The 23,743-nt window shown below is 37.5% G+C and overlaps 1 protein-coding gene and 1 pseudogene across 1 annotated transcript in view; one reads left to right on the forward strand and one right to left on the reverse strand.

The window, feature by feature from the left end:
* The window catches only part of PRIM1 (primase, DNA, polypeptide 1 (49kDa)), a 38,837-nt gene extending 15,645 nt beyond the window's left edge, over window positions 1–23,192 (forward strand). Inside the window, exons 4-14 of the mRNA XM_006897678.1 lie at window positions 584–755; window positions 827–900; window positions 1,974–2,110; window positions 2,650–2,708; window positions 6,493–6,602; window positions 7,335–7,426; window positions 7,820–7,961; window positions 13,148–13,217; window positions 14,909–14,991; window positions 20,570–20,668; window positions 23,173–23,192. Coding sequence (XP_006897740.1) covers window positions 584–755; window positions 827–900; window positions 1,974–2,110; window positions 2,650–2,708; window positions 6,493–6,602; window positions 7,335–7,426; window positions 7,820–7,961; window positions 13,148–13,217; window positions 14,909–14,991; window positions 20,570–20,668; window positions 23,173–23,192 — 1,058 coding nt within the window. The remainder of the gene's footprint in view (window positions 1–583; window positions 756–826; window positions 901–1,973; window positions 2,111–2,649; window positions 2,709–6,492; window positions 6,603–7,334; window positions 7,427–7,819; window positions 7,962–13,147; window positions 13,218–14,908; window positions 14,992–20,569; window positions 20,669–23,172) is intronic.
* LOC102875477 lies at window positions 16,201–16,797 on the reverse strand (annotated as a pseudogene).
* Window positions 23,193–23,743: the final 551 nt, after the last annotated feature.

The raw sequence follows: 23,743 nt of genomic DNA on the forward strand, positions 1-23,743 counted from the left end.
TCCACTCTACAACCCTCATTGCATACTCCTACGATAAAAATAATGCCCTAAAATATAATACTTTTAGACTATTCTCTCCCCTATAGACTTCAATGCCGTAAACATATTTCATCCAGTTTTTCTTAATTAGGTATTTTTTAGAAAACCTTTTACTAGCAGTTTTGTGGTGATTTGACGGGAGCAAAAGTAAAGATCTGTATTCCGTTTGCCTCCTTTGCCTATTAGATTATAATGTCTTTAAAGGCTGAACACTAATTAATGGAGAAGATACTTTTAAGTTACTGAATATTTTAAAATTAGTCTCTTTTTATTACTTGTATAGAAAGTAAATGCCCTTGAAATGTTTGCAATAGGGCATTATTTGTACGTAATTTTCCTTATCAGAGACCTAAAAGCAGTGCTATTATGATTCGTATCAACCAGCAAATACTTATGGTGGACATATATTTATCAAACCCTATTTTAAGTAAATAAAAACTAAATTGTCATCAGTTCTTGGTGTATGAGATCTAAATTAATAGACTTTGACTGATAGGCCTGGAATTCCTTTGCTTCTCTTTGGCCATATTTTTTATGTGGGTAGAAAATAAACAGATTTTACCAATATGGCAGCTCTTACAAAAACTGATAAATCCTTTGAATCTGCAGCCCAGTCAATACAATACAGTAAAGCTGGGAGCCTTCCAGGCTCAGGAAAAAGAACTGGTATTTGACATCGACATGACCGACTATGATGATGTGAGGAGATGTTGTAGGTAAGCACTGTGTTCATTGCTCTCGGGATGGGTGGTATGACTGTCAGTGATTAACGATAACTCTGCTCCAGTTCTGCAGACATATGTTCTAAGTGTTGGACCCTCATGACAATGGCCATGCTTATCATCGACAGAGCATTAAAGGGCAAGTATCAGTAGTAACCGAATGGAGTCAGCTGCAAATATCTATTTTTCTCCATACTAATTTATCATCTAATCTCATAAATTTCTAATATATTTCCTTAAAACATATAATAGACAAATATAAGGCAGAGAAATCAAAGATAAACCTGTTGAGCGAATCAGTGTCTTTTTCCAATTCATTTATAGAGCAAGAAGTCACAGTGTAAGCAGAAACAGGTTTTTTGGTGGTGTGTTGTTGTTTTTTGTTTTTTTTTCTTTTTTATTATTTTTGTGTGAGTGTACCGTCAAATCAGATCTGACTGGTACAGGAGGAGATTGTCCCTCCTTCCCCAGCAGAGCATCTGGTGGATTCGAACCATACGCCTCTGGGCTTTTAGTTGCAGCTCCTTGCCACTAGGCCACCAGAGCTCCCCTAGAAACAGGTTTTTTAAATAGAGTTGTGTTAGGTAATATGCCTGTGTGCTGTGGAGAAATAGTACAATAGGAAAGCACATAGGAAAGGGAAGGGTTCAGGTCAGAAGTCTTCCCTGAAAATTGTGGTGATGATAGTGATGATGATGATGATGATGATAATAGCTTATTCATATGAGGGGCTTACTATGTGCCAGACATAATTCTGAGCACACCTACAAGCTCTTTGAATATCCCTAGTCTTTAAGACTAAGTCTTAGTCTTTAAGGAAAGATTAAGACAAATCCTTAGTCTTTAAGGCTAAATGTCAGTTGATCAGGGAGAGAAATGGAAGTAGTGAGGCATGAAGAAATTCTTAGCAGAGCCGCTAGGATGTATAAAGACAGACAGTTTATCAGATCTACTTGGATCTTGGTAATTTAGAGCTAATACATGCCAACGGGTGCTAACCCCATTGTGGGTGGGGGAGATGCATGCATTTATCAGGTCTACTTGGTAACTGTCGTAAAGATAGGAAGACCAAAGTAGGGAAGGGACACAGGAAACAACAGATAATTCTGTGTAATTAAAGGGAGAATACATGTTAAAAAGACTATAAAATAAAACTGAACAAGTAAACAAGATCCAGGAATCTGTTTCAAAACCTACTATTTCTTTCCTCAGAGGACTTTGGATTTAAGCATCGTCTCTGGGTTTATTCTGGAAGGAGAGGTGTTCATTGTTGGGTCTGTGATGAATCAGTTAGAAAACTGTCCTCTGCAGTGCGTTCCGGAATAGTTGAGTATTTGAGTCTTGTAAAGGTAAGGTCCTCTTGATAATAATTTTATACTTATTTATTTACTGAACATTATAAATTTGGTAAGTTTACTAAACAGCTAAGCTTTCATAGCATCTACAAGTCCAAGATTGACATTGTGACTGCAGCAGTGGGCCTGAGCATGGTAGACTGTGAGAATGGCACAGGATAGGGATAAGTTACAATCTGTTGTTTAGAGGGTCACTCCACGTTTATTTGATGGCCCCTAACAACAACATTCCAGAGTAAAAATGTAACAGATTAATATTGTAGTAGCTAAATGTTTTTGGATATTGTAAGTATCCTCCTCTTTGACAAAAGAAAGTTTAATTTACTTCTCTGGAACTATTATATGATGAAAACACAGAGTTACAGCTATTGAGACTGTATAAAATAGTATACAAGCATCTATACTTTGACAGAATTCAATCAGTATCTTTGTATTTATATAATATTAAATGTAGTAGAATATTTTAAAGATATTTCAAAGTTTATTTATATGATATGCCCAGTTTTAAAATTTTTTGATGGCTTGTTTTTCAGGGTGGTTCAGAAGTTAAGAAGAAAGTTCACCTCAGTGAAAAAGTACACCCTTTTGTCAGGTGTGTTGGAAAAGACCCAACTTAAGTCTTTTTTTTGTGCCTGATTTATGTATGTAGTTTTTTTTTCTTTTCTTGTTCTGCATGTGCCTTTAGAACTATCTTGCTATCAGTTTCACTCCTGGTGTAGCACTTTACAGTAATAATGCCAAAAGTATTGCCTTAGAGTGGACACTGCATCATGGTTACCCGCCATTTTCTGAGACTATAACCATGGAGCAGCTGGTAGGTTCAAGCCATCACCCTTTTTATGAGCAACCAAGAATTCAATCCACTCTGCCTCAGGATTCCTTACAAAAATAATAGTTCAAGTTAATTCGGTGCAGGAATTGGCAGAAAACAGGCCCCAGGAATTAATGGAATACCAGTTGACATATTTCAACAAACAGATGTAGCCATGGATATGCTAACCAGGTTGTGCCAAGAAATATGGAAGACCTGGCTGACTGACTGAAGAGATGCATATTTGTTCCCATACCAAAAAAAGGTGATTCAACAGAGTGTGAGATTATAGAATGAGATCACTAATATCACACACAAGCAAAATTCTGTTGAGGATTATCCAAGAGGGACTGGAACAGTACATGGATAGAGAACTATCAAAAATAGAAGCTGAGTTTAGAAGAGGTCATGGCCCAAGCAATATCATTGCCAGTGTCAGATGGATCTTGGGCAAAAGCAGTGAGTACCAGAGGAATGTCTATTTGTGTTTCACTGACTATGCAAAGGCATTTGACCATGTGGATCATAACAAATTGTGGCTAACCTTGAGGAGAATAGGAATCACAGAACATTTGATTGTGCTCGTGCAAGACCTATACTTGTACCAGTCATCAAAACAGAGCAAGGAAACACTTCAGGGTTCAAAATCAGAAAAGGACTGGGTCTTGTCACCTTACGTTTTCAATCTGTATGCAGAACAGATCATTCAGGAGGCTGCACTTTTTTTTGTTTTTTCTTTTTATTTTATTTTATTATTTTTGTGTGCGTGTACCGTCAAATCAGATCTGACAGGTACAGGAGGAGATTGTCCCTCCTTCCCCGGCAGAGCATCTGGTGGATTCGAACGGTGCGCCTCTGGGATTGTAGTTGCAGCTCCTTACCACTAGGCCACCAGAGCTCCCCAGGAGGCTGCACTTTATGAGGAGGAATGTGGCGTCAGGACTGGAGAAAGATTTATCAGCAACTTGTATTATGCAGAAGTAGTTTGTAATATGGGTTGAAGCTCAACATCAAGAAAACAAAGATTCTCACCACTGGGCCAACTGGCAGCATCATGATAGATGAAAAAGAGATTGAGATTGTTAACAATTTTGGCTTGCTCAGTTCCACAATCCACTTTTGGCACCAGCAGTCAGGAAATCAGAAGATGCGTTTCATTAGGAAAATCTGCTGTCAGGGACCACTCCACAGTTTTGGTGCTGGAGAAGAGTACTGAACATACATACTATCTGTCGACTGCCCAGAGAACTAACAGGTCTGTCCTTGAGCGTGTGAAACAGAGCTGCTGCTTTTTTTTTTAAATGAGATTTTAAGGAAAGATTATAGAGAACTTGGATTTCCATTCATTCATTTTCCTCCCTGCCCAGTCCTCCCCCCCAGTTCACTTTTCTCTATGAAAAGAAAAAGAATGCTTTCATTTTTATACAATCCCCCTCCCCAAGTCCACTTTACTATGCAGTTCTTTTTTTTTACACATGAAAATTAATATGTTAAAAGAAAATAATTTGTTTGTGTGTGATTGAAAATGCCCCACTTACCACAAATGGCACAAGTAATGTATTTCACGTAAGTGAAACAATTTTGAGAAGTATGACACAGTCTTTGCTGTCATTTACTATGCAGTTCTTATTCTGGAGTCTTGTCATGCAAATAATACTTAATCATATATCTCTTTTAAATACTTCTCTCTCTCATCTGTTTCAATGTAGTGTACATTATTTATCTCCTTTTCTTTGTTTCTCCCGAACCCGATGTCAGTCCTGTTTTACAACAGTGGCTATATTTCACTCAAGATAGTGTCTTCCAGAGTCACCCATTTTGAATAATATTGCATGAGTTCCTTATTTTTCAATGCAGTATAGTATTCCATTGTGTGAATATACCACAGCTTCTCTATCCATTCCTTTGTTGATGAGCACTTAGTTTGTTTCCAACTCTTTGCCATTGTGAACAAAGCAGCAATAAACATAGGTGTGCATATATCTGCTTGGATGGCAGTTCTGGTTTCTTTAGGTTATATTCCCAGTAGTGGAATTGCTGGATCAAATGGTATTTCTATTTGCAACTTTTTGAGAAAGCGCCATACAGCCTTCTATAGTGGTTGCACCATTTTACATTCCCACCAACAGTATATAAGGGTTCCAGTTTCTCCAAAACCTCACCAGCATTTGTTGTTTGCTGCTCTGTTGAATTTTGCTATTCTGACTGGGGTGAGATGATATCTCATAGTTGTTTTGATTTGCATCTTAGAGCTAGGGATTTTGAATATTTCTTCATGTGCTTGTTGGACATCTGAATGTCTTCTTTGTTGAAGTGTCTGTTCATATCCTGTGCCCATTTTGCAGATGGGTTGTTTACCTTTATCTTGTTGTGGTGATCCAGTATTCTATAAATTCTATATAAGTCCCTTATCAGACATGTCATTACCAAATTTTTTTTCCCCAGTCTGGCTTTCCTTTTTACCCTGTTGTAGAAGTTTTTAGATGTGCAGAGGGATTTGATTCTTAGAAGGTCCCATTCATCTGTTTCATTCTCTCCTGGTTGTAGGTCAAGCTGCTTCTTAGAGGCAAGGATTTTGAGGCTCCATCTCACATACTTTGGGCATGTAGCCAGGAGGGACCAGTCTTTGAAAAAGGATATCATGCTTGGAAGGGTCAAGGGACAGAGCAGGAGAGGAAGACCAGACAGAGCAGGATGAGATAGGTTGACACAGTAACTGGGGTAATGAGGGTAGGTGTGTCAGAGATAGTGAGATTGGCTTGGGATTCAGAGCTGTAATGCATCACTATGAGTCATAGTCAACTCAATGGCACATAACAACATATTGTGCTCTATATTATCTATAGTGGTGGTGGTGTGTGTCATTGAGTGAGAATCAATTCATAGCTGGCCCTCCATCAAGTTTTCAGAGGCAGTAAATCACACAAGGTTGAATGTCAATATTTCCCCCATAGAGCAGCTGGACAGATTCAAACCACATGCTTTCAGGTTGACAGTGCAATTCCCTACCATTAGGCCACCACAACTCTCAATGCTTAACTATGACCTTCATAAAATACTGATGCCTCTGTTCTTTCTTTGTATACTGGGGAGAGCATTGTCTGTTCCACCTATCTCATAAGTTGTAACAAAGAATCAATGAAACAGTAGGTATGAATAATATTTAGAAAATGCTTTATAATTGTTAAGATGTTAAAGCAAGCAATTTAGAGTAGAAACTATAGAATGTGTCCCACATTATACTGCTGGTATGTTGTATTATCCAGACACAGTTGCTTTCTGTATTATATGTTTATGATGTGATTAAGCTGGGTTGTGGAGTTAATTTAGAATATTTCTCAAATATTCTGAAACTAGTACTGTGCTAGGTTATTTCTGTTCCCTAAGAACGTGTCATTTAACTTTGCATAACTCTGCAAAAAGGTAGCATTTCCATTTTACCCAGTTAAGTCTAGAAATTGAGTAAAAATTTGAATAAAATTAGCCTCCTATCAAATGGAAAAAGTTATGTGGTGTAGATATGTTGCTTATAGTGCTCGGACTCTTGTTATTGTTGTTTCTACAGGAGATCTATAAACATAATTAAAAAATACTTTGAAGAATATGCCTTGGTTGGTCAAGATATTCTTGAAAATAAAGAAAACTGGGATAAGATTTTAGCCCTTGTTCCTGAAAATATCCTTTCTCAAGACTATTTATATGTGAACTAACTATATTGATCTGTGCTTTGAGAAATGTATTCTGCCCATACATCCTTATATACTTACTTCTAAAAACAACATTTTACATTTCTTACACATCTACATTTTTTCTATATCTAGTATTAAATACAATAAGAAATTAAGACATTTCAAAAATATATGTTACTTCATTTTGGAAGTTGGTCCTCCTGTGTTGTTGTTATATACCATCGAGTTGGAACTAACCCATAGCTGACCCTCCAGAGAGAGAGCTTTCAGAAGCAGTAAATCACCCAGGAGGTTGTCTGTCTTTCTCCTACTGAGCAGCTGGTGGATTCAAACCATACACTTTTGGGTTGGCAGGACAAATCCTTACCACTGAGCCACCAGAACTCCTCTGGTCCTTCATAGTTAATGGCTATTAAAGAAATTCCAGTTGTGTAAAAAAAAAGAATGCTAGTTGGTCTAAATAGGTGTAGACCAAGAAAAACTTTCACATTAAACTTGTGGGGGGGTTTTTGCATTCTGTCATCACCACTGTACCTTAAATGTTTTTAATTTAAAAAAAAAATTTTTAGTGATAATAAGTATTTAACATTTGCATTTCAGAAAACAATAACTATTTTCTAAATATATGTGATTTAGATATTTCTGTGCTAATATATATTGAAAACTAAGCTGTTCACAAATGTACCCTAACTGAGTATGTTCCTTAATGACCTGTCACCGATTCATGATGAACTTCAGCAAGGCTTCCAAAAATGTCACAATTCACTTCAGCGATGGGAATATTTGAGGAAAATAACCAGTAAATATCAGGTATATACCATTGAAATTTGTATTAAAATAAAACAGTGCAGCCATTAATTATGTTCTGATTAGTAAGTGAGATATAATTGATCATTTTTTAACATCTTTTAAAAAGTGCCTGCTGATTCTCATGCTGGATTTAATACCTGTTTGTTTGGAGGGGTTTCTAAAAATATTTTTATTGGTTTGCATATAGTCATTTATATACATTGTAATTCATGAATGGGCATTGTTTTTTACAGTCATTTACATTGTGTCACATTCATGTACATTGTGTTTTATACAACTAATACATATTCTATTTTATATAATTATTGATTTATGCCTATTATCACCTTGTTTTTTTCAAGTCCCCACTGAATCTTTCCTATTCCTTCAACTCCTCTTAACACCTGTTTTTAGAGTCACATCAAGAATGACAAATATGGGCCCTGGACAGAATGGGAGATCATGCTCCAGTACTGCTTTCCTCGGTTGGATATTAATGTTAGCAAAGGAATCAATCATTTGCTGAAGAGCCCTTTTAGTGTTCATCCTAAAACAGGTACTAAGGAAAACAAAGATGAAAGTCCTTTTTTGTTTTAATAAGCATATCGTTGGGTATGAATATAAATAATTGCTAAGATATTAAAATTTGAAGATTTGTTCTGTCAGCTAATATCTAAATTATTTTTCACATAGTTAAATAGTTACCACACCACCTGTCACCATTAGCTATTTTTCAGTTGTGTTTCTGAGGCTGTGTGATAAATTAGATTTGGAGAAGACCATACCCCAGAGATATTACAGGTTTAGTTCCAAACCATTATAATAATACAAGTCAAGATATTTTGGTTTTTCAATGCCTTTAAGTGACATTTAACTTACACTGTAGTCTATTAAGTATGCAATAGTGTTTCCAAAACAACTAAATTATGCTCCCTGCCACCAGAAAACCCAATCTTGGAAGACAGGAGCTAGGATGAAAAGGTGTTATTATATGTGTTAGCTTTTAGGAGACAGGGTATGGGCCTCCCAAATATGTCTATTTAAGAAAGGTTTTGAGAAGATAATTATAGGCTAAGTTAAGGGCATGAGGAAGAGCTTATGTTTACCCCATACTTTTAAGAGAAAAAGGCTTCAGAAAAGGAGAGATTATGCAAATCAGTAGGCCCACAGAACTGGTCTCTAAGGTGGTATCTTTCTAGTTAACTGTTGAGTCATCCTAGGAAATGCTCTGTAAGTTTATTCTTTGAAGACAGTGTCTGTCTAAATAGGTGCTTAGTCATCATCACAGAACATGCTCTATCAAGATGGCTGCTGTCCAGAAGGGTATCCAGGCTCACTCACATGGCATCTGAAAGATCGGAGCAGAGTTAAAGGTTGTTAAGAGGGAAGCCCTGGTAATATTTAGGTTATGTTTCCGGCCTTTGCAATGCTTGCATTAGCTGAATTCTGGCATTCTTAGTCTGAACTGTCACAGAGAAAAATACTGTGATTCAATACATTATGTAAAAAGGAAAATGAAAGGAGGAAAGAAGAAAGTCTGATTCAGAGCAAACCTAGCAGTAATTCAGTTACAATTTATAATGATGTTTTCCTTCCTATTCATTGAAAAGGTCATCTTTGATATACAGTAAGTCCTATTTTTTTATTATACTAGTTTATTTACAGTATTTTAATAAGTTGTTTTTCAGACCATATTCTTCCAATTTCCCTCACACACACCACACACACACCCCCATGTCAACAGAAGGGAGTGGCATCCCACTGTAGATTGCAGGGTGGAGAGGCAAACTGCAACATTTCCAGGAGTTAAACTTGCTAAGGAAGTCTTCCTCAAATTGGCTAGACTAAGATTATAAGGAATCCTCCCTCAGTTGTCTATACTAAAAAGACACTTCTCCCTTTTAAAATATTAAGGAATATTCATTTTCTCTTGCTTTCTTGCAATAGCATTATAAAAAAAAATTGAAATATTTAGAGTATTACCAAAATGTAACCCAGAGATGCAAAGTAAGCACATACTGTTAGAAAGTATGGTGCCAGTAAACTTGCCTAACTCCAAACCTTCAGTTTGTATTTGTGGAGCTCAATAGAACAACATAGGCGTATATAACAGGGATTAGAATGACTTGTCCATAGTCATAAAACAAAATATGCAGAGCTGGACTGAGTTCTATTTTTAAAATCCTATGGTTTTCCCCGTATATTAGCTCTCTCAACAGTTTTCGTTTTAATCTTTTATTGTTCTAAAATTTAACTTTTGTCAAGTCAGAGGACATAAGAGAGACTTAAAATAGTTGTATCTTTAGTATAAACAATCTTGCTTTTTCCCTTGCTCACTGTGTAAACTTGGGCAAATAACCTCAGTATGCCTCAGTTTTCGCATCTATAAATTAATACAACTATTATTAAAATATATGCACTAAAATATATAGTCACTAGAGCAAAAGTTGAAGAAATTAAAGGCTTCTATCAACTTTTGCAGTCTGCAACTAATTGAACATGAAATCAAGATGCTTTATAATTGGTGACTGGAATCCAAAAGTTAAAAACAAGGGGAGCTCTAGCAGCCTAGTGGCAAAAAGCTGCACTGAAAGTCCAGGGGCACACGGTTCTAATCCACCAGAGGCTCTGCCGGGGAAAGAGGAACAATTCCCTTCTGTACCAGTCAGATCCGATTTGATGGTACACACACAAAAAAAATAATAAAATTAAGAAAAAAAAGTTAAAAACAAAGAAGAGCTGATAATTAGGAAATATGACCCTGGTGGCAGAAATCACATGCTAGGACATCATTGATTTATTCATTGCATATCTCTTTTTAAACAAAAAAAAAAAAACCACACAACAGCAACTATATACTTAGACCTTATCTGATAGACTACAGGGGAATCAGAGTGACTATGCCTATGAAAAATCAGTGGAGAAGCTCAGTATTGCAATCAAAACCAAGCCAGGGGCTGACTGTGGGACAGAACATCATTACTTATATGTAAGTTCAAACTGAAGTTGAAGAAAATTAAAGCAAGTGTCCAAGAAGCAAAATAAGACCTTTAGTCTCTAAGACCTGAATGTAACAATCATCACAAGAATGTATTTGATGCACTGAACACTAATGATTAAAGATCAGATGAGTTGTGGGATAACATCAAGGATATCCATGAAAAAAACAAAAGGTCATTAAAAAGATAGGGGGGGAAAGACCAAAATGGATGTCAGAAGAGACTCTGAATATTGTACTGGAACACAGAGCGGCCAAAATAAAGGAAAGAAATGCTTACATAAAAGAAATGAACAGATTTCAAAAGGAAACTTGAGAAGACAAAGTACTAAAATGAACTGTGCCAAGAGTTGGAGTTAGAAAATCAAAAAGGAAAAATTTGCTCAGCATTTCTCAAGGTGAAAGAACTGAAAAATTCTAGCTTAAAATTACAATACTGAAGTATTCTACAGACCAAAGTTTGTAATGCAAGAATCATCAAAAGAACAGGAAAGGAATACATAGGGTACCAAAAATAATTAGTAAAAAAAAAATAATAATTTGTCAACACTGAAATGTTTCAGGAGGTAGCCACTGATCAAGAAACAGTAATAATGAAGGAAAAAATTAAAGCTATGCTGAAGGCATTGGTAAAAAATAAGGCCTCAAGAATTGATGGAATACTAATTGACAAATTACATCAGATACAGCTCTGTACATGCTCATCAGGCTTTGCCAAGAAATTAAGAAGACAGCCGTCTGGCCAGCTGAGTGGAAAAGGTCCACATTTGTTCTCATTCCCAAGAAAGGTGATCCAACAGAATATGGAAATTATCAAACATTATCATTAATATCACATGCAAGTAAAGTCTTGCTGAAAATTATTCAAAAACAGCTGGAACAGTAAGAGTACATCAACAAGCCAGAAAGTCAAGATTAATTCAGAAGTGGCAATAGCATGAGTGATATCATTGCTAATGTCAGAAATGGATCTTGGCTGAGAACAGAGAATACCAGAAAGATGTTTATCTGTGGCTATACAAAGACATTTGACTTGTATGGATTAAAACAATTTATGAATCACATTGAAAATATGGGGATCCCAGAACATTCAAAACCTATACATAGACCAAGAAGTTGTTGGCTGAACAGAGCAAGAGAACACTGCATGGTTTAAAATCAGGAAAAACACTGTTCAAGGTTGTATTCTTTCCATACCTGTTCAATCTGTATGGTAAGCAAATCATTGGAGAAACTGACATTTATGAGGTGAATGTGGCATCACATTGGATTGGAGAAGCTCATCAGCAATCTGTGTGATGCAGGTAACACAATTGGATTGCTTAAAAGAGTAGTAAAGAGTACTTGAAACACTTGAAAGAGTAGTAAAGAGTACTTGAAACACTTGAAAGAGTAGTAAAGAGTACTTGAAAGAGTAGTAAAGAGTACTTGAAACACTTGCTGCAGAAGATGTAAGTCTGCAGTCAGTCTTCAATATGGATTGTATTTCAGTATTAAGAAAACAAAAATCCTCACCAGTGGGCCGGTAAGCAACATCATGATGGATGGAGAAGAGACTGAAGTTGTCAACTATTTCATTTTACTTAGATCCACCATCAACATCCATAGTAATGGAATCAAAAGAATCAAGAAATCAAAAGACATGTTGCACTGGAAAAAATCTGTCAGTCCTTTGTCCCCAAAGTGCTTAAAGACTAAGGTGTGCCTGAGCCAACCCAAGGTATTTTCAGTTGTTTCCTGTGCCTCTGGAAGTTGGACAATTTATAAGGATGACAAAAGAAGTATTGATGGCAGTGTTACAGAAGAGTACATATTAACCCCATGAAGTGCCAAGAGAAACAAACCTGTCTTAGAGGAAGTGCAGGGTGCTCTTTAGATGGTGAAAATTCATCTCACATACTTTGTTGTGAGGAGGGGCCAGTCCTCGGAAAATGTCATCATCCTGGGAAAGGAGAAGGGTTAGTTAAAGGAAGGAAGACCCTCAACAAGATAGGTTGACAAAGTGACTGTAACATGATACATACATAGGAGGATTGGGGAGGGAGCATTGCCAATGTGGAAGTACTTTATATTTCTAAAAACGATTAATATTTTAAAACATAAATACTTTTCTTGTGTGTGTGAAAAATCTGTATTTAGAATTAGCCAGCTGGACTCAGTTTAAATTATCTCAATTTTGTTGGCAACATCCAAAGCATCATAGTCAGAAGCAAGTCAAACACAGGCTTTCTCTCGTCTGACCTAATAAAAGTCATGACCTTGGCCACATCAGTATCACAAAGCTTCTTTACAGTTTGATTTGCTGTTTGTTGTTCTTGACATCCACAATGAACACAAGTGTGTTGTTATCTTCTATCTTCATGGCTGATTCAGTGGTCGGGGGAAACTTGATGTTGTTATAGTGGTCAAGCTTATTTCTCCTGGAGGTGCTCTTCTAGGGATATTTGGGCTGCCTTTAGAGTCTCAGTGTCTTAGGCTGCCGGGAAGATTGGTGACATGTGGGGGTTTTTTTTCTTTTGGTGGCTGTGGATGCCATTCAGGACTGCCTTCTTGGCCTTTATGCCTTTGACTTTTGCTTTGGCTTCAGTTTGGGGGCTTCCTTTTTCACTTTGGGTGCCATCTTCATAGAAAGCATCTTTTCCTATTGTCTAAGCCTTGCATAAAACTTTATCTCCTACAATAACTTGTGGGGGATAGACTAAAATTATTTGTATTGATCAATTTATAATTTTTTATACTTACAGGTCGAATTTCTGTTCCTATTGATTTACATAAACTCGAACAGTTTGATCCATTTGCTGTTCCAACCATCAGGTATGTTTCAAATCATTGATCATTTCTTATTTGAGTTTGCTCAGAATTTGAAATGTTGTTGTTATGTGCCGTCGAATCACTTGCGACTCATAGCGACCCTACGTACAACAGCCCTAAACTCCGCTCTGTCCTGTGCCAATCGCACTGTCTCTGACACTCCCATCCCAATTATCCCAGTCACTGAATCAATCCACCTCATAGAGGGCCTTCCTCTCCTGCGCTGTCCCTCCACCCTCCCAAGCATGATGTCCCTCTCTAAGGACCTGTTTCTCCTCACAACATGTCCAAAGTATGTTAGACGGAGCCTCAGAATCCTTGCCTCCAAGGAGCCACCCGGTTTAACCCTTTCCAGGACAAATCTGTTTGTTTTCCTAGCAGTCCATGGTATTCTCAATACTCTTCTCCAGCACCACAGCTCAAAGGCATCAATTCTCCTTCTATCCTCCTTGGTCATTGTCCAACTCTCTGATGCATAACAAGTGATTGTGAAGACCATGGCCTGAAACAAATGCACCTTAGTCTCCAGAGAGACACCATTGCTCTTCAGTACTTTGGAGAGGTCCCTAACAGCAGACTTTCCCATGGCAATGCGCCATTTAATTTCCTGGCTGCTGGTGCCAAGACTGTTTGTTGACTGTGGAGCCAAGCAAACTAAAGCTGTGTACAATCTCAATCTCTTCACCATCCATCCTGATGCTGCCGATTGGTCCAGTGGTGAGAATCTTTGTCTTCTTGACATTGAGACTCAATCCATATTGTAGGCTGCAGTCCTTGACACTCTGCAGCAGGCGCTTCAGGTCCTCTTCAGTTTCAGCAAGCAGGGTTGTGTCATCCGCATAACGCAGATTGTTGATAAATCGTCCACCAATCTTGACCCCACATTTCTCCTCATAGAGCCCAGCCTCCCGGATAATCTGTTCTGCATATAGGTTGAAAAGGTATGGTGATAGGATGCATCCCTGGCCCTTCCCAATTTTGAACCATGCAGTGTTCCCTTGCTCTGTTCTGACAACTGCCTCCTGGTCCACGTATAAGAATTTGAAATAGATTGAATTAAATTCCTTCTAGAAATGTAGCTGTAGGAAAATCATGTATTAATTATGATACCACCCAACCTGCTCTGAGGTTAGATGATGAGAAACCTAATAACGTAACATTTCTTTGTGAGTTCAACTGTTAAGCACAAAAAGGGCTTTGAAGTAAAATATATTTAAGAATTGCTGATTTTTTTTTTAATTTTTTTTTTTTTATTTTGTGTATGTGTACCGTCAAATCAGATCTGACAGGTACGGGAGGAGATTGCCCCTCCTTTTTCCGGCAGAGCATCTGGTGGAAGAATTGCTGATTTTAAAAGTCTCATTACTGCATAATTTTTAACATTTACTATGTGAATGAATATGCATGAGAAACTCCATAACAATTAGTTTTTAGAATATCTGAAACTTGACCATATAATATAATAATATAAATTTTTTGCAGAAAATCTTGTGATATACTTTGGGTAATGTTAAAAATCCAACTTTAGTGCTCACTTCAGCAATACATATACTAAAATTGGAGCATGAGAATATTAGCATGGCCCCTGCGCAAGGAAGATATGCAAATTCATGAAGCATTCCATATTTTTATATATTAAAGTCTAAACAGAAAAAAAATCCAACTTTAAATTTCTCTTTTTCTATTATTTATAGTTCTATCTGCCATGAACTGAATATCATCTCCACTAATGAAGAGGAAAATGAAGCTGAATCTGATGTTAAACGTAGAACTAGAGGTGGGTTAATATACTGAAGTCTCACTTTAACACAGCTTTTTCTATAAAACATCCCTCTGTCACTCTAAACCCTTGGACTCAGCACATAATGCATCATTGTTTATCTTGAAACTAGTTCAGTAACAAAAATTATGGTAACAGTGTTTCTGTCCCTTATTATTTGTCCACTAGTCCAGTTAAAGTCAATCTGATTTAACAAATACTTATGGAAGAATTTTTTTTAAGCTTTTCAAAAATTATTTTTATTATTACATTCCAAAGAAGACATAAGAAAAAAAGGCCAGTTATTCAATAACTGTTATTTATACTTCTCTGAGGGAGGCACTTGCAACCTCAGCTCTGTTCAAAGCTGACACTAGTGCTCACACCTGCCTCCCACCAACTTGACTGGGAATTCTCACAAACAAGTGTATGTCATCAATCCAGGGAGGCATGGGTTTAAAAGGAAATTTCTTTATTGCAAGTGTCCACATTATTAAATATATTAGAAGATGAGAAAGTCCACACATACCAAGACTATATATTTATTCATTAGCGTAAACTAGCAAACAGTCCATTTGCTCCCGGATGCACTGCATCAGACGTCACAGTACAAAGAAGAGACTCTACGTTTTACAAATAGCTACCAAGCATTTTCAGGTCCAATTTACTATGAAGTGCAGCCAGAGGCCAACCAGTTGGCTAGTTAACATATCATCAGTGCAAAATTCAGATGGGTAGTCAGAACTTCAGTGAGCCTGGTTACACTGGAAAATAGAAATGAAACTTGAAAACAGGAGGTAAAGACTATTTACAAAAGTTTGTTTAATAATAAAGTGACTTGAGAAAAGTTAAGCACTTCCCATGCATCCCCCATCCACCCCCTGCAAAACAAACAAAAAATAAAACCTAAAAATTATCTTTAAAATAAAGTTAAAACTTCCTGGTAAAAAAGAGAGTGCTTGTTCCAGATAGAGGACTTCAAATAATTTACAAGGAAGATTTATTTATATTAGTAAAAGTCACAAATAGGAAAAAGTTTATTGGCTGACATTTGAGATGTGTGCTTTCAAAAATGTCTCTATTAATACTTTAAGGAAAAGTAAAATATCAAGCACATTTTTGCTTCTGTTTTAAACTTCCAGGAAAAGTTTAGTGAAATCAACAAGGTTAAAACTCAGCCAATTCTTCCTTTGTTTTCTTTCTAATAACCCTGTACTGGAATCACAATTAGCTGAGGACAACATGACGGTCAGAGACAGATTTTCGCTGCTCTTGAACTTGAAGTTTCCAGCGCTGCTGAGCATATTCCACCTTGTTCAGCACATTGGCTAGACTGCAGGAGCGGGCCAGCACATCATGGGCATTTGCAAAAGGCTGATGATCCCCAACATCATCGTCACTCTGTATCAACTGTGAGTGTCCAAAGAGGCGTCTCTTCAGGATGGGCTCGACCAGAGTAAGATATACCATGTACAGAAGCAGCAGGCCCAAAATAGAGAGACAAATTATAATGGTAACCTTGATGGTAACAGAGCTTCTTTCTTCATATTTGCATTCACAGCGCAGACAGTATACTTCTACGTCAGGCCCCCGCACAGGCATGGGTTCCACAACATGAAGGCAGTCACAGTCTTTCTGGGATATGTTCTTATTATAAATATGCCCAGAATTATCTTTATAAGGAGGACAAATACATTTACACTGGACATCCTCGAAATTCTTGGCGGCATCTGACAGCTGCACGGGGAGCAGAACGGTGAACGCCAGGCAGGACAGACTGAGCATGGAACCAAGGTGAAAGAGGCCTCCCCACAGGCCTGCCATCGCGGACAGACCCAGCAGCCCCCACAGCCCAGAGCCCCGTTTCCGGTTCCAGCTCCCGATCCCGCTCAGGCGCCTCCGCCTTATGGAAGAATTTTTAAATATTAGCATCTATATTACAAAATATCAATTGGTAACAATAGTTGTTTGAATTTTCACAGTCACCTAGTTTCAATAGGATTTCTGAAGCTTCTCTGATGTACTTTGGACATGTTGCAAGGAGGGACCAGTCCTTGGAGAAGGACATCATGCTTGGGAGGGTGGAGGGAGAAGAAGACCCTCTATGAGGTAGATTGATTCAGTGACTGGGATAATCAGGGTGGGTGTGTTGGAGACAGTGAGGTTGTCACAGGAGAGAGCAGGTTTTAGGGCTGTTGTACATAGCGTCGCTATGAGTCACAGGCAACTTGATGGCACATAACAACGACAACATAGTGGCCCATGGTTAAGGAATCACGCTGCCAATCCAAAGGCAGGTGGTTTGAATCCACCAGTTGTTCTGCAGGAAAAAGACAGGCAGTCTCCTCCTTTGCAATTTACAGCCTCTGAAGACCTGCAGGAGGGCTAGCTGTAAATTAGTTCCAACTCATAACACATAGTAACACCATGTTTGCTGAACTTTTGTTCTTTACTTTGGTTTTTATGTATAGAGCTAGGTTTCATGGTAAATAGAGGGTCAGCAAGATGGATTGACACACAAACTCTAACAATGGGTTTAAGCATAAGACTAGTGCAGGACAGGGCAAAGTTCCAATCTGTTGTTCATAGGATAGCTATGCGTCATAGTTGACTTAATAACACCTAACATGTCCTGTTATTATTGTTATATGCCATTGTGCTGCTTGCAACTCATAGTAACCCCATGTACAACAGGTCTAAACCCTGCTCTATCCTGAGCCAACCTTATCATCTCTGACACACCTACTCCCATCACACCAATCACTGAGTCAATCCATCTCATCGAGGTCTTCCTCTTGCACTTGTCCCTCCACCCTCCCAAGAATGATGTCCCTAGTTGCAGCATGCCCAAACTATGTCAGACAAAGCCTCAAAATTCATGCCTCCAAGGAGCAGCCTGATTTCACCCTCTCTAGGATGAACCTGTTTGTTCTCCTGGCAGTTCATGATATATTCAATACTCTTCTCCAGCACCACGGCTCAGAGGCTTCAATTCTCCTATCATCCCAGTCATTGTCCAACTTTTTGACGCATAGCAAGTAACTGTGAAGACTATGGCCTGGATCAGGCACACCTTATCCTCCAGACTGACATCGTTGCTCTTCAGTACTCTGGAGAAGAATTTCATGAGACAACAGATGAGCAAGAGCCTGTGGTGATGAAGGAAGAAGTTCAAGCTGCTCTGAAAAAAATTGGCAAAAAAACAAGGGCCCAGGAATCAAAGGCATACCGATTTTATATTTCAACATCTATTTGACATATTTCAACAAATAGACACTGCCCTGGATGTGCTCACCAAGTTGTGCCAAGAGTCTAGAGGACAACCAACTGGAAAAATGACTGAAAAGATTTTTATTTGTGCCCATTCCAAAGAAAGATGACCTCACATGTGCAGAAATTATCAAACAATATCCTCAATATCCCATACAAGCAAGATTCTGCTGAAAATTAACCAGAAACAACTAGAATAGCACATCAGCAGAGAACAACCAGATGTGCAGTCTGGGTTTAAAAGAGGCTGTGATAGTAGGGATTTTATAGCTAATGTTAGATGGATCTTGGCTGAGAGCACAGTACCAGAAGAATATCTGTGTTTCATTAACTGTACACAGGCATTTGACTGTGTAGATCACAACAAACTGTGGCTAACTTTGAGAAGAATGGGAATCCCAGAACATTTGATTGTGCTTATGTGAAACCTATACTTACTTGGACCAGGAGTAACGGTGTACTCCAGGGATGTGTCCTATCTCCGTACTTTTTCAATTTAGATGCAGAACAGATCATCCAGGAGGCTGGGCTGTATGAAGAGGAATGAGGCATTAGGATTGGAGAAAGAATCACCAACAACCTGCTTTATGCAGATAACACTGCTTGCTGAAACTAAGGAGGATCTGAAGTGCTTGCTGCAGAAGGTCAAGGACTACAGTCTTCAATATGGATTGAAGCTCAGCCTCAAGAAAACAAAAATCACTATGGGGCCGACTAGCAGCATCATGATAGACAGTGAAGAGATTGAGATTGTTAACAGCCTTTGTTTGCTTGGCTCCACAGTCAACACTCTTGGTATTGGCAGCCAAGAAATCAAAAGACGAATTGCATTGGGAAAGTAACAAGTCTAGCCATGATTAAATTTTATATTCAAGAGTTGGAAAATGTGTAACTCTTCCTGTTAATAGAAATCAAATCTAATGACGACACCCAAGAGACACTACAGCAATAGAGTTCAAAAGAGTACCTGTGATGGTAGAAATAGTACCTATCTACATTGTTCAATATGATAGTCACTCTGGTGGTGGTAAGGAGTTGCAGTGCCAACTCAAAGGCACATAATTCAAATCCAGCAGTTGCTCTGCAGGGAAAGATGGGCAGTCTTCTATAAAATTAACTACCTCTGATAAGCCGCTGGGTTTTTCTAGCTTTTAATAATGCTAATTTGCATGGGAATTGCCCATCCTTTTCCTTCAGAATACCTGGTGAGTGCCTTTGGTATTGCAGCACAGCTTCTTAGAGTAGGCCACCAGAACTCCTTATCTAGGTTGACTAAGACACTTAATCTTTCATTCACTGTATTTCCATTTATATAGCCACATGTGGTTAGTGACTACAGTACTGGACAATGAGCCACATGTGGTTAGTGACTACAGTACTGGACAATGCAAACCTGCGAAGTCTCTGATCTTTATGGTCAAATGTTACTGTTTTGGGATTTATTTTTTTTAATTGTTTTTTTTATTTGTGTGGGTTTTTTGGGGTTTTGGTTGGTTAGCTAATTTGGTTTGTTGGTTTGAAGTTGGGTTTTCTGGTTTCAAAAATTCCAAGTTCAAATCTTCCTTAATCTATGCCAGCCTGAACAATACTTAAATGTATTACATTCCACCATTAATGTTAGTTTTTATAATTTAAAAAAGTCTCCAACATCAAAGACATATCAGAATAAACTGGAAAAAGGAACTCGGGGAAAACAAACAAGGCAAGGAACAAAACAAACTTTCTTAAAAATACCTACTATAACTAATATCCTCAGAGAATAAGATTGCATTAAATCTTATCAGCTTATTTTATGACAGATAGGCTTAATTTTGATTAAATGTTACAGCTGGAAAATGTATACCAAATTTTTTACAGATATTTGGAAGAACTTATTTTTATGAGCCTACTTTTTCAACTCTACATCTTATAACTTAATATCTAGCATCTGGACTGAGATGAACTTTTAAGCACCAAATATACATGATTGCAAAGACGTAGTATGGGGGGAAAAGTGTAAAATACAATTTTTTTTAGTATGTGCAAATTTTCTATATTCTAGGTCAAAAAATATATAATTTCATTTTACCTTAACAATATTTTCACAAATCCACCAGATGCTTTGCTGGAAAAAGGAGGGGCAATCTCCTTCTATACCAGTCAGATTCAATTTGACGTTACACACACACACAAAATAATAAAATAAATTTAAAAAAATATTTTCAGTAATTCTATATATGGATGGTACAACTGTTATAGAGAATTTTTACTAAGAAATTTAGAGTTATATATGCATGTCATTCTTGCTGCAAAAATGCCAACTATAATGTATGTTTTTATAACTTAGATTATAAGAAGACTGGTCTAGCTCCTTATGTGCAAGTTTTTGAGCAGTTTCTTGAAAGACTGGATATGTCCCGAAAAGGAGAGCTTCTTAAGAAAAGTGGTAAAACTCTACGGCCTTTCTCTTTATCTGTTTGATTCTTAGCTTAGATAATATCAAGCACCCAACAAGTGAGAAGTTTTGGAACTCTGGTCCTTGTGCTTGCCCCATAAATATATTGCCTTATCTTAATATCCTTGGTATTTTTTAAAATTTATCTCTCTTAGCTCTGTTTAACACGTGGGGGGGGGGTCCCCAATATTTTGCTGTGTCAGCACCTATTTATTTATTCACTACCTTTTATTTCAGATGTAAGGAAAAGAAACAAAGGTGAATTGCACAAAGTTTAATTCCATACCATGTTCTAAGTTAATAATCTTACTAACTCAGTACAAAACAATGATGTGCAAAATGCTTAAAATGGGTCAAATTTAAACTTCTTTTTGTGATTTGCTGTAAGAATTCTAATTTCCAGTATCAAATACTGAATAGCTGAGGTTCAGGTATTGTAAAAGAATTAATTGTTCATTCTGGAAGGATCAGCACATAAAAGTGTCACATTGCTCAAGAGGCTGTCAAATATTAGACTGGAAAATATGTCAAGAATTGATGGGATACAAATCTGAACAAGCAAGCTAAAGATAGTAAAGACTTGAGAATTTGAATGTCATTCAATACCAACAGGGAAGCCAGTGAAACTTTCTGAAGAAAGGAATACCATGATTGTAACATTACTCTAGAAAGATAAATTTGGCAGTAGTAGATCTGGGCAGAAGTAGAAGCCAATTGGAATGTTGCCCTTACGACAGAAGCATGGAACATCTTCAGAAGGTCCAAACACTGGAACTATCTTGAGCCTTGGTGATGATTTTGTAAGTGCTGTTAAAAAAGAAGGGGAAAGCGTCACAGAAGTGAAAGGAAGATTTCAATGAGATTATTAAGTGCCAGTCAATGGATAAAATCTTGCTTATATACAGTAATTTGAAGAAAGAGCTAGGGGGATAGCAAGATCAGAGAAAGAATTCTGTGAATGTGAGAGACTTGAGTATATGTGTAAGCCAAAAATGGGGGCAAATCATAATAGTATATCCAACAGGTTGAGGGATACCGTAGAAATATTATAGAAATAAAAATACTCCCTTTACTTGATTTAATTAAGTATATCATGGTTTAAGGTGCAGTACGCAGGTAGTTGTCAAACTGAGGAGGACCTGAAGCACTTGCAGAAGGTCAAGGACTACAGCCTTCAATATGGATTGAAGCTCAACATCAAGAAAACAAAGATTCTCACCACTGGGCCAATTGGCAGCATCATGTTAAATGGTGAAGAGATTGAGATTGTTAACAGCTTTAGTTTGCTTGGCTCCACCATTAGCACCTTTGGTACCAGCAGTCAGGAAATTAAAAGACAAATTGCATTGAGAAAGTCTGCTGTAAGAGACCTCTCCAAAATACTGAAGAGCAACGATGTCAGTCTGCTCTTGATTCAGGCTACAGTCTTTGCAATTACTTGCTATGCATCAGAAAGTTGGACAATGACTAGGGATAATGGAGAATTGATGCCTTTGAACTGTGGTGCTGGAGAAGATTGTTGAATATTCCATGTTCTGCTAGGAGGACAAACAGGTTCATCATAGAGAGGGTGAAATCAGGCTGCTCTTTGGAGGCAAGGATTCTGAAGCTTTGTCTGGCATACTTTGGCCATGTTGCAAAGTGGGACCAGTCCTTGGAGAGGGATGTTATGCTTGGAAGGGTAGAGGAACAACACGAGAGGAAGACCCCTGATGAGATGGATTGATTCAGTGATTGGGGTAATCGGGATAGGTGTGTCAGAGACAAAAAGATTGGCACAGGATAGAGCAGGGCTTAGGGCAATTATACATAGGGTCGCTATGAGTTGCAGGCGACTCAGCACCACATACAACAACTACAAGGGAGTTTCACTACTCACTCAAAGGCCATGACTCTCTCGTGGTTCAGATTCACTAGTGGCTTCCCAGAAAAAGATGAGAAATATTTTCCTGTGCAATTTACAGTCTTGGACACCCAGTGGAGAATCAGCTATGAGTCAATTCCAAATCAGCAGTAAACTGAGTTGTATTAGCATAAAATATTACTTGTGTTAACATTCCAATATGTGCTTATTGTGTCCTTGAGTAGTGCAAACAGTTAGCCTTTCAACTACTAACAAAAAAGGTAGCCAGTTCTAACTTACCCAGAGATACGTCAGAACAAAAAGCCTGGCAATCTGCTTCTGAGATGTCATAGCCATCAAAACCATGTGGGGAACAATTCTTTCCTGCAGCACATGGAGTTCCTATGAGTAACAATCAACTTGATGGCAACTGGTATGTGTTTATTAAATGGATGGTAGCAACTCAGAAAGCTGTCATTCCCACTCACAGTATTCTTGTTCTTAATTTAGTCTATAATGTGGATTTCTGCAAATGTGAAAGCAAAACTTTGTGTGCTGTGCATGTAACGAAAACATTAAGCCAATCAGAATGTGAAAATCTATTTTTTTGTTTTACATTGCTATATTTTGATAAAAGCTTATTCTGTTTTAGATTTACAGAAAGATTTCTGAAGATAAAACTTCCAGAAAACCACTGCATCTACTTTGAACCAAGGATCAGATATTTCAAGAGTCGTTTAATGAATAAATATGGCAGAACCATGTATGCATCTTAATTCTCAAAGTAAATTTCCTTTTCTTGAGAAATAATTATGTTGAAAAGAATATCAAGGTTCCTGGTAGAAGCAATAAAAGGAAGAATAAGTGATGACTGGATTCCGTTAAGATTTTTAAGCTTTAATGTTATGTAAAGATGTCTAATAAACAAGCTAGTACAAATTGCCAATTATAGTATTAAGTGAACAATAACCTATGTGCCCAAGACTTTTATCTCCACTCACTAAACTGTCTCTTGATAGTCTAGAGGCAGGTTCCTAAAAGAAGACAAGAAAACTCACAAGAACATACACTGAGTTAGAAATCCATGGTTAATCATGGTTGCACAAGTTATAGTCATTCCTGCATTTTCTTATTACTTTATGTTTGCCTTTCACTTTCCAATTTATCAATATTTAAACTTGTGTTCAAGACTGGTTTTACATTCAGTATAGCCTCTAAACAGT

The sequence above is a fragment of the Elephantulus edwardii genome, unplaced genomic scaffold, assembly GCF_000299155.1.
Source record: "Elephantulus edwardii isolate Elephantulus edwardi_28Jun2011 unplaced genomic scaffold, EleEdw1.0 scaffold00212, whole genome shotgun sequence".
Classification (NCBI taxonomy): domain Eukaryota; kingdom Metazoa; phylum Chordata; class Mammalia; order Macroscelidea; family Macroscelididae; genus Elephantulus; species Elephantulus edwardii.